At 44.3% G+C, this 11,421-nt stretch overlaps 1 protein-coding gene across 3 annotated transcripts in view; it reads right to left on the reverse strand.

Annotated features, from left to right (window-relative positions):
- The window catches only part of FNDC3A (fibronectin type III domain containing 3A), a 300,433-nt gene that overhangs the window by 236,882 nt on the left and 52,130 nt on the right, over nucleotides 1-11,421 (reverse strand). For all 3 annotated transcript variants that reach the window (XM_019524325.1, XM_019524327.1, XM_019524326.1), the window contains one exon: nucleotides 737-865. In XM_019524325.1, the coding sequence (XP_019379870.1) occupies nucleotides 737-835 (99 nt within the window). In that variant the 5' untranslated portion in view covers nucleotides 836-865. The remainder of the gene's footprint in view (nucleotides 1-736; nucleotides 866-11,421) is intronic.

Genomic DNA, 11,421 nt, shown 5'->3' on the forward strand with positions numbered 1-11,421 from the left:
GGGGGGGGGGCCACAGACTGCACCCCTGGACAAGCCGTGGGGCTCCAATTGCCCATGACCCGGCTGGGGCTCCATTCACTGGGGCCCTGGCCAGGCCATGGGACAATCAGAGCCCAGCTCCCCCTTCAGAGGTGCGGCATGGGGGAAGGGGTGGTAGGCCCAGACCCAGACCTGAAGGTGGGGGAACTGGATGCAGGCCTGTGTCTCTGCCTGTCCGTCATTCTTGATGGGCAAATTTGCTAGTATAATATAATCCTGTTCAGGTACTTATCAAACTCTGTCTTGAAACCAATTAATTTTGGCCTCACTATTCTTATTGGAAAGCTGTCACAGAAATCTCACTGCTCTAGTAGTTAGAAATTTTTTTCTAAGTTTATTTACCATCAATTTATACCTATTTCTGCTTGTGCCAATATTGTCTGTTACCTTAAAAAATCTTAGCCATCTTTTCTGTTTACAACTGCACCTCCCACATGCTTTTATAGACATCAGTTGTATGCCTCCCTCAGCTTTTATATTGCTATATTAAAAAAGCTAGGCTATTTTAGTCTTCTCCTCTAAGACAGGATTCTCCATTCCCCCAGTCCTTCTAAGAACTCTCCTCTGTACCTTGTTTAGTTTGGCTTAATCTTTCCTAAGTATGAATAGCCGGAACTATATACAGTAGTCCAGATGAAGTATTAGTATTATGTTTATTGATACTAGAGCTAGAACAAAGATAATGAAATACTCTTACCTGTTGTGCTCCATCCCCACTAACAATAGAAGCAGGTAGAAGAGGAATTTCACTATTTATAATCTGAGTGGTATCCAGTAACGGTGGGTGCTCAGCCATAATTGATGGTACGTTAACTCACAGGATCACCTATAAAGAAGATACCAGTTATATGATGTGTATATATTTTATATTTGAAGTAAAAAGAACCCTTTGTAGTATCTTCCAAAATGGTGTTAAGTATTAAAAAGACAAGTTTACCAAAGTAAATGCACCTTCTAACACACCTCAAAAGAACCCTTCCCAAAAGATAGCTTTCAAAATTTTGTGGAGTGCTACTCTAACTCATACTTTTAAATCACATTTTACCCTTTCTAGTGGACATTGGCGACGCACAGGGGGTGCATGCAGGTGCATGTTCACCCCGAGATTGGCTATACCACCCTGAGATTGGCCACCACTGTGCAGTTGTAGATCACCACCCTCTTTCTCCACACCGTGACCACCTGCAGGTGGTCCCTGCTCAGCTCGCCGTCGCAGCCTACATCACCGCGGCCACCTGCAGGTGGTCCCTGCTCGCCACCACCACCAATACCTGCAGGAGGTCATTGTGCCCCCCAGCCTCAGAAGGCATGAGGCTTTCATGCTAGTGAATGAAACATATGAAGGTTTGAGTCTATTACAATCACTGAGCTAACAAAGCTGAGTTTAACTTGGGCAACACAAGCTCACTGGTTTAAAATTCAGAGATCCCCAAGTTGATCCTCACCATTAACATTGTGTTATACTAGAAAGGCTTGAAAGTGCACAGATGCTTTACAGATACATCTGAAAAAGAGTACTAATACACCATATGTAAGCCAATCTAACATCAACCTTGATAGCCAAAGAATTTGAGGTCTCAGTAGTGATTCTGATGCCTTATCATCAATTTGCATTACTAATTTAATATAATAGAACTGCACACTATTGTTGCAAATCAGATCTTTATTTAATATACTCTTGTAATTGAAATAAAAGTTACAAGCCAGAAGAAAAAAAACCCTACAGTACATTAGTCAGTGATGGAGAGAGATAGTGTACATTTTATTCATGACTGCAAAAAAGAAACCCCATGTGTAATTTTTTAAAATCACACACTTCGATAACATTTTATGCGCAAAGTCACTTGTAGCTTAAAAGCAGAAATCTGTGCATCAATATTTTATACCCTACGGTGACCATGTGAAACATTCAGTTTTATCTTCTATATAAATTTTATTGATGTAATTTTGGAATATTTAGAATTCTTGTGTTTTATGAAAACAAGCAACCACAAGGCAGAGGTGGCAAGATGACAGAAAAATTATTAATCCGAGACTTCTGAAGGAGTATTTCCAAGATGTAAACTTCTAACAGTGATAAAAACAGGGCTGATGTTTACTATTCACAGTACTTTATAAAATTTCATTTTGAGAAACTTCAAAAATGTCTATTAGAATTAAGGAGAAAACCCCATCAGATAGCTTGGGAACTGACAAAAAAAAGGCTTAGTAATGTTTGGCCCCTTAAAGCTAAATTCTAACCAAGTATCTGGAGATACTTATCTGACTGACTGAGTAAAAATAACCAGGAGATCAACATTTTAACTTGTTTATACCTCACCACGCTGAGACCATGGACTGGAGCTTGGCATGCAGGGTCCTCATGAAAACAAAATAATACATGTTTAAGATGTGAAGAATAATTTTAAAGGCCTTATTTAATATTAAAGCACAATAATTCTGTTTAAAACACAAATATAACCTTACTGACATCTGTTCTCACAGGCTCAGCTCTCCTGCAAAGTTACTAAAGTGAACAACTTATGAAATGACTTTAAGCAAACAAACAGGTAATTTAATTAGCATTTAATTTGCACAGGTTAAAGTTGATGACAATTAAAAAAAAAAAAGACTAAAAACACTTAAAATGAACATAGTTCCTTAAGCTAGAGGCCCCAGCAGTGGAGGAGGGAGTGGAGCTAGGGCTGGGGCCAGCCGGAGCGGGGCACAGGATGGAGCCATGAGCAGCTCATCCAGGGGGTACGGCTCCCACTACTACGCACACCCTGGGAGGCCCAAGGGTGGGGGGAGGGAGGTGAAGGATGACGACCAGGGATCCTGTTTTTCTCTGATTAAATCTGAAAACTGGGGATTAAAAAAAAAAAAAAAAAAAATCTAAAATCCTCATTTCCCCCCGATCAAAATTATATATTAGTGGTATTTCATTTTGACCACGGAAAAATGTGGATTTGGGGTTACTTTTTATAAAATATGAAAATTGGGGATTTTTTTTTTTTTAAATCAGAGAAAACCAAGATCCCTGATGATGCAGATCATTCAGTCTATATATGTACCTCAGTCATCCTTGTGACCCAAATATACAGGGGTATAGGACTAATATGGCAGCTCCACTGCATGTATTCTACTGTGAGACATCCAAGCAGCAGACTACACAGGAGATGCATCCTTAGAACCTAGCTACAGAGCAGACTGCAGTACTGTTCTATGGAAAGAGACACCAAAACAGGTGCATATTAGTGCACAGGCTGGACTGGTGTTTTTTTTTATAAAAACAACAAGGATATTTTTCAGGAAGGCCTCTGAAGCTACATGCAGCCCTGCTAAATAAGCTTTAATACAGTCAGAAGTCCGAACACTGAAGATGCAATAACAGAGAGGAATACAATTTGAAAACTACTTAGTAAGCCTGCCTGTGGAAATGCATCACTTTTTATTTTCACTAAAGAGGCAAATAGTTTTTTAGATCATTTAATTGGTTTAATTCTGTGCATAAAGTTAGTAAAGCCTCTACTAGCATCTAATGGGTACTTTGCGTTGGTCTTTCAGCAGTTCCATGGGACACCCATGCCCACTATGGGACAGGGAGGTCCAGGTGAGGGAGAGTCCCTGCCCTCCATCAATGCTGACCTCGTAAAGGTACACCTTGAGAGGCTGGATATTTTCAAGTCAGCTGGCCCTGACAATCTACACCCCAGGGTACTCAAGGAGCTGGCGAGCATCATAGCCCAGCCTCTGGCACGGATCTTTGAGAACTCCTGGCGCTCTGGTGGAGGTGTGCCCAAAGACTGGAAGAAGGCCAATGTGGTCCCTATCTTCAAGAAAGGGAGGAAAGTAGATATGGCAAACTATAGGCCCATCAGCCTGACTTCTATCCCGGGGAAGGTCTTAGAAAAGTTTATTAAAGAGACCATCCTTAATGGACTGGCGGACGCCAACATCCTGAGGGACAGCCAGCACGGGCTTGTTGTGGGTAGGTCTTGCTTGACCAGTCTTATTTCCTTCTATGACCAAGTGACCTATCACCTGGACAAGGGAGAAGAGATTGATATCATATACCTTGACTTCAAAAAAGCCTTCCATCTGGTATCCCATGATCACCTCTTGGTGAAACTGGCCAATTGTGGCCTTGGCTCCACCACGATCCACTGGCTGGCAAGTTGGCTCTGTGGTCAGACCCAGAGGGTGGTAATTAACGGAAGTCAATTGTCATGGTGTCCTGTGACCAGCAGGGTCCCCCAAGGCTCTGTCTTTGGACCCATATTGTTCAACATCTTCATTAATGATGCGGGCATTGGAGTCAGAAGCGGACAGGCCAAGTTCACTGATGACACCACACTTTGAGGCAAAGCATCCACACCTGAAAACAGGACGGTGATCCAGGCTGACCTGGACAGGCTCAGCAAATGGGTGGACGAGAACCTGATAGTGTTTAACACCGAAAAATGCAAGGTTCTCCACCTTGGGAAGAAAAACCTGCAGCATCCTTCTAGGCTTGGCAGTGCCATGCTGGCTAGCACTACGGAAGAAAGAGACTTGGGGGTCATCATTGACCACAATATGAACTTGAGCCTTCAATGCGATGCTGCAGCTACTAAAGCAACCAAAAACGCTGGCTTGCATCTATAGATGCTTCTCAAGTAAATCCTGGGACATCATTCTCCCCTTGTACTCAGCCTTGGTGAGGCTGCAGCTGGAATACTGCATCCAGTTTTGGGCTCCACAATTCAAAAAGGATGTGGAAAAGCTTGAGAGAGTCCAGAGAAGAGCCACGCACATGATCAGGTCAGGAAAACAGACCTTATGATGACAGGCTGAGAGCTATGGGGCTCTTCAGCCTGGAAAACACAGGCTCAGGGGTGACCAGCAGGATCTGGGGGAACGTTTGTTCACTAGAGTGCCCCAAGGGATGACGAGGTCAAACGGCTATAAACTACTGCAAGACTGTTTCAGGCTGGACATAAGGTGAATTTTACTGTCTAAGCCCCCAAGGTCTGGAATAGCCTGCCATCAGAGGTGGCTCAAGCACTTACATTGAACACCTTCAAGAAAAAATTGGATGCTTATTTTGCTGGGATCCTATGACCCTGCTGACATCCTACCCTTCGGGTGGGGGGCTGGACGTGATGATCTTCCGAGGTTCCTTCTAGCCCTAATATCTATGAATGAAGGAATTAAATATTATCTCTCTTTACCACTAAAATGAAATCTGAAGAAAAATGTAACTAACTGAATACCTTAGGATGCAAACATACAACATATTTATATCAAATGTAAGACTCATGTCCAGAATAGGGATATGACCAGCTTTCTAAAGCTATAATAATGTTTCTGGAGCTGTGATAGTTGAGGAAATATGCAAAAAAGCAAGATTTTTTTTTATAATTACCTTTTGTTGGATTAAAAGTTTATCTCCCTCTTCATTTTTAAGGAGCTATTTCCATAAGGTGTTAAAAGTAATTGTTTCACCTAGTACTTAAACTTAGGCTGAATCTGCTTTGTCGTCAGACCTTGGAAAAGACATTTTTTGTCCAAAAGCCTGTGTAACACCTCTCTCAACTATACACTTAAGACAATAGGCATAATTACCAATCAAATCTTGCAGCTCAGTTCTCCAGAAGCAGCTGTCCACGGTAGATGTTATTACAGAAGCTCACCACTGGGTGGAAGTAGCCTAGTAATAGCCTGCTTACACTGGGTAAATGCAGGGGTGGGCAATTATTTGGGCCTGTAGTCCACTTAAGGAGTTTTTAAGGAACTGTCATAGACTGGGTCAGCACCCTCTCCCCCCCACAGCAGCTCACCAAGCCTTCCTATGCGTGATGGGGCTTCACATGGGCAACTGGTGCCTCTCGAGTCTGGGAGGAGCACCCACAGAAGCTGGCAGCAGGGATGCCCCGCCTACCAGTCACCTATGGGGCTTCGGATGGGTAGCAGCTTCAGTAGAGAACCACCACCAACACTGCTTCCAGGTTGCCTTTCCACCCTAAGGAGGGGCTGAAGCTGCTGCCCAGCTTCAGCAGTGGCAACTTCTGGGTGTGGAAGCAGCACTCAGACAGAAGCTGAAAGCAGGACCTGGTGGTGGGCGCAGCCACATCCTCCTGGCCACTACAGAGGTTTTCTTGCTGCCATTGCTCAGAGCCTGCCCCAGGGCTCTCTTCTCCCCCACCACTAGTGCACAGCCTCAGCCCCAGCCCTTGCGGAGGGGGGAAGGGATCAGGTTCCCTGCAGTGCGTAATCCAGACCTACCTACACCAGCCATGATGAGCAGCGGTGGCAGCTGGGAAGAAGGAAAAAGGAAGCAGGGTCTGGCCGCCTTCCCTTTGCCACTGCTGGGCTCTGCTTGCTGCCACTGCCTGGAGCCCACCTTGGAGCTACCTTGCAGCTCCTCACCCTGCTGCTGCTGCCTCACTGGGGCCAGAGGCAGCACTGGTGGTGGAGAGGAGAGTCCTGGCACAGGCTCTGGGTAGCAGCAGAGAGAAGGGCCTAGCAGCAGCAAGGGGAAGGGGGCTGGGCCCTGCTTTTTTCCCCTGCACCAAGCAGCAGCTTCCGCCCAGATGCCACAGCTGGGGTGGACAGGTCCAAAGCAGATATTACAGAGGCCCCAAGCCCCTACATAGGATGGGCTGGGGCCAGGTCTGCACACTCAACCCAGGGCTTGGGCCCAGTCTGTGTGGGTCTTGACCGGTCTCTACAGGGCTGGCAGCAGTGGCAGTCAGAAAGAGTCACCACTGGTGGGAAACAGAATCTGACTGCAGAGCCGCCCCAGGTCTGCTGTGCATACAGTGGCAGTGGGATGTGCTAAGGACCAGATGGTACCTGGGCCAGCAGGACCGAGGGACCTGCCACAGGCCAGACAAAGTCTGTCTGTGGGCTGGATCTAGCTTATAGACTATATTATGCCCACCCCTGGGTAAACAGCCACCCAGGAATGAAACAGACTATGGCTGTCGGCTTACAATGTGTATACCAGTGTACAGGCACTCCTGACTTTTGAAGGAGTAACTCTACCCTGGAACAGAGTTGTCTGTTCTACAGCAGCATAGGGCAGATAACAAATGATGCATTTAAAACTTGTGTAAACATGAATTAAGAAGAAAACTAATAGAAGAATGCATAGGGAGGGTCTGGCATAAGATTGGCCAATTCCTCTATTTTAACAAATGTTGAAACTGTTCAGGGACTAGTAGAAAGATGAACATAAGGCCAGAGGCACAAACAGAAGCTTGAGCATGAAGTGACCAAAAATCTATTGGTTTAGATACTTGTGGGAAGCACACAAATCCTTCCATGATTGTTGTTACAGCTTCATGAGAAAATATAATGGAATTGTCAACTATGAAGTGAAAAGCACTGCAGCAGCAACGCCTTATGCCATACTGAGAGCATTTCTAGACAGTCCCATGGAATTTAGTGACAATACATAGTTCAGTATGCCTGATAGTGTAGAGTAAAGAAAAGCACGATGTCAATTACTCCATGCCTGATATATATTCCATTTAGAAAGATATATCTTCCTTGGAGACTCCTTTCTGCTACTGAATGAAATGAACTGGACCTGTAATAAAGCATGGCCTTTCTAAAACTGACATGTATCAAAATGCCATGCTGTCAGATACAGGAAGAAAAGTTAGAATTACTTATTATCCTGTTGGTTTCAGTCAAAGTCTGGCCTAGACGTAGATGAAGAAGAGTGGATATCTCGCAGCCACTGGAACCAGAATGACGATGGTCACATGGAGATTACTACACTGAATTGTTTGCCCTATGGATTCTCTTAAAGATTTTTCTACTGACAATAATGGAAATACTGGTCAAGTCAATTGATGAATGTAAGTGTTAAAAGGAACAAAATTTGTAACATTTCTCCATTGACTGTACCATTAACCATTCATATGGATGTATGCTGAGACTACTGAAGTCTTCTGAATACCCAGCATCTAAACTTCTGTTAGGGTGGCCTGCTGGTGTATAATAAATCCAGAGTGTTTTTTGCATCAATACACAGCATTATATTGTACTCTCACAAAAAGTACCACCCCCCCAAAATTCAGCTGCTGAAAATTGAGGTGTGTGTTATAAACAAGGAGTATAGTAATAATTTCAGTCTCTCCCAAAGGAAATAAAAAAATAATGTTGCACCTGCTGCACTGGAGTCAGCACAATGGACAAGCAGGGTCAGCTGGGCAGATGTTGATATTTTCTCTTTCCCCTAAAAAAACCATTTGTGCATTATCAACGTCTTCCAGAAACCGTTAAATACTTAGAGAAGCAGCTCCTATAAAAAAGCGATGGGAAGCAATGGAAAAGTAGGGGCTAGATTTAAGTAATTAATCAGAATATAGGTCTCAAGTACCTCATTAAAATGCATTTAGTCAATGATGGACCCTTTGCAGACCTAGAAAAGGAAAGAAGCAGAAGGTCTTTTTTTCAGCCTTTGACATTTACATGAGGGTTCATACAACCACTGTTGAATGAAGTATAGGGGAACTGATGTGTTTTCAAAAGAGAAGTCTGAAGCTCACTATTTTCCCTTTTTGTTGCAGGTAAACAGCCTTGTAGGGCCTAAAGATTCCCAGGCCACTCTTTCAGTAACAAGTCAACCATATTCTTTGATGAGAGCATTGCCCTCAAATGGTCAGTTTCCACTGTTACCTCGTATTCCCAGGAATTACAAGAATTCTGCAGCCAAGAGCACCATCTCACTACTATGGCAAAATGCAAAACTGCATTCAATGACATCTGCAAAGATTACCTTGCCTTAATTAAAAAAAGATCACGAACAACCCTTTGTGGTCTCATGGCAGTTTGTTACTGTATTCTGCATATTTGTAATAATAAACTAATTGGCCCACAAGTAGTCTGAACTTCAAGATTATATCACTGGAAAATAGCTTTTCCTGGCAACAAAGTCACAGTAGTTCACGCCTTTGGCAGCCAATACAGATTCTGACTGTTGTTACTTACTTCTTTTGCCAGTGACTGTTGCACCTATCCCCAATTCCCTTGTGGCAAGTAATAGCTTTCCATAGCCCCTGGTAGAATTACAGTTTATTTCTGCATTTTTACAGGTAGATATAATAAGAGCAGGGATCTACCATATCATCCAAAGAGGTAAAAAACATGCTTCACTTCCGGTAAGGGTTACTTTGGTATTGACTCATGGAGAACATCCAATGGTCTAAACAAAGGTTTTGTTAACCCTCATCAGAAAGGTCCTGGAGAGTATATACAACGGTTTTTATCAATTTCTGTAAAATTCTACAAGCACAAGGGACTTGAAGGTAAGACAGACTAATTTTACTGCCTAGACTAGATAAGATGACAACTAGAGCTAGAGAAATTCCATGGGATGTAGAAGGAAAGGACTCCTTTTCCTTCAATTGTTCCTGTGCATAGATCTATTCCATACAAATATCCTATTTACCCTTTACAAATCCTTCAGGTGGTTAATGCAGGAACCCCAGCAATTGCAATAAAGTCACACTGTCCAGTGTACAGTAACAGAAGTGACTCAAGCAAGGAGTGGTGCCATGGCACATGCATACGATTATACAGACTTATACAATATTGTGACAGACTAGACCCCCCTTTCAGAATTTAACTAAGTTAGCCTTAATCACACGTAAGCACGTGAAGCCTTGTCACTAATTGTAGAATCATAAAGCATTTAAGTTCCAAGTTTAAATGCTAGAACAATAGATACAGAGTACTTAGAAATCTACCCTTGCTCATGAGCGCAACTAACAGTCAGTGCCATCTCAGCAATGATCTCCATTTCTACTGCTATACCAGATGTAAATCTGCAGCTACTAACAGAGATTCAAACTGTGACTTGTGTTGTTAGCTCAGCCAATGCACTATACTGGGCTAATAACAAGGAGAACGGTGGGAGATCTCAGCTGAGTCCTGACATAAGACAGTCATATGGTATCAGAGTACCGTGTACCAAAGGCAGGTTTGGTGTGGAGGGCAGCTGCCCTCTGAGTAAGAATTGAGAAATTCTGCACTTAGAACCCTAGTACTAAAGTACTCCTAGGATGCTTAGGAAGGAGTTTGGATTGATACCAGTGTCAAACCACATGCTAGAAGTCCAGTACTTGTACTGTGACAAGCAGTCTCCCAAATTTTGGGGAGAGTTGGATAAACCAACCTAAATTTTGAAAAGGGTGGAGAAGGTTAAAGTATCCCTTTTCTCTTCTAGACTGCTTAACATTTCCCTCAAAATCTTTCTTAATACAAGATTTTGAAGAAATCTTGGAAAAGTTCCCTGGAGGCTACCGAAGATGAACTCAAGACAACCCCTACAACCTGCTGTGTTTGTGGAAGGGGTTGTCACAGGGCCAGGATCCCTCACACCCAACAGAATAATCCACGAGTAACGTGTTCAGAGATGAACCTTCTTGAGTTTTGTCCATCTTGACAGAAAGACCTACAAATATTATGCTGGTAGCACTGCATAGTGACTCTGCCCCTCTAAAGGGGCCTGACAGCTTGCAAAAGCAGCCTGCAAGTGATGAGGGGGCTAAAGAGGGCCCCACCGGACCAGGGAAAGGACTGGGCTTAGCTGGGAGATAAGCCAAGGCCCCGGAAAGGAACAGGAAGTAAGATCTAGGAAGCTGCCTAGAGGAAACATCATCAGGCACATAGGCTGCAGCTGAAGCAGGCTGCAGGTGGGGCAGGAGGCAACCAGGGGCCACGTGAGTGCCCAAGATGAGTGGTTGTTCCTTAAGGACACGATACTCAGGGCCCAGGGGGTGACCATCCTAACAAGAAGCAAGGGGGGCAAGAGTGCCCAAAAGGCCCCCTGGCTCACCAAGGGCGTCCAGGAATGCTTGAGTGCCAAAAAGGCGGAGTACAGCCGGTGGAAGGGGGGTGCTATCTCCAAAGAGGAGTATACCTCCTCTGCTTGGGCCTGTAGGGGGGCTGTCAGGAAAGTTAAGGCAGACATAGAGCTAGGAATAGTGTTCAAGATCAAAGATAAAAAAAAAGTCCTTTTTCAAATATATAGAGAGGATGAAGAAGGCACCGGGAAACATGGGGCCCCTGCAAGATATGCCGGGCAATCTGGTGGTTGCACCAGAGGAGAAAGCAGACCTCTTTAACCAAATCTTCACCTCCGTTTTCTTAGGCAGGGACCGGGACTTCCCCACCGTGATGCAAGATGGACTTGAGGGGAATGCCTCCAGACCTCATGCTGGGGAGGACTCAGTTAGAAAGCTTCTGGAGGGGCTGGACATGTTCAAATCAGTGGGTCCAGATGCTCTCCACCCCAGGGTGTTGAGAGAGCTAGCAGGGGTTGTTGCAGGGCCTTTGGTACAGCTTTACGAGTGCTCGTGGTGCTCAGGCCAGGTGCCAGATGATTGGAAGATAGCCAACGTTGTC

This window comes from Gavialis gangeticus, unplaced genomic scaffold (assembly GCF_001723915.1).
Source record: "Gavialis gangeticus isolate Ggan-Ray unplaced genomic scaffold, GavGan_comp1, whole genome shotgun sequence".
Taxonomy (NCBI): domain Eukaryota; kingdom Metazoa; phylum Chordata; order Crocodylia; family Gavialidae; genus Gavialis; species Gavialis gangeticus.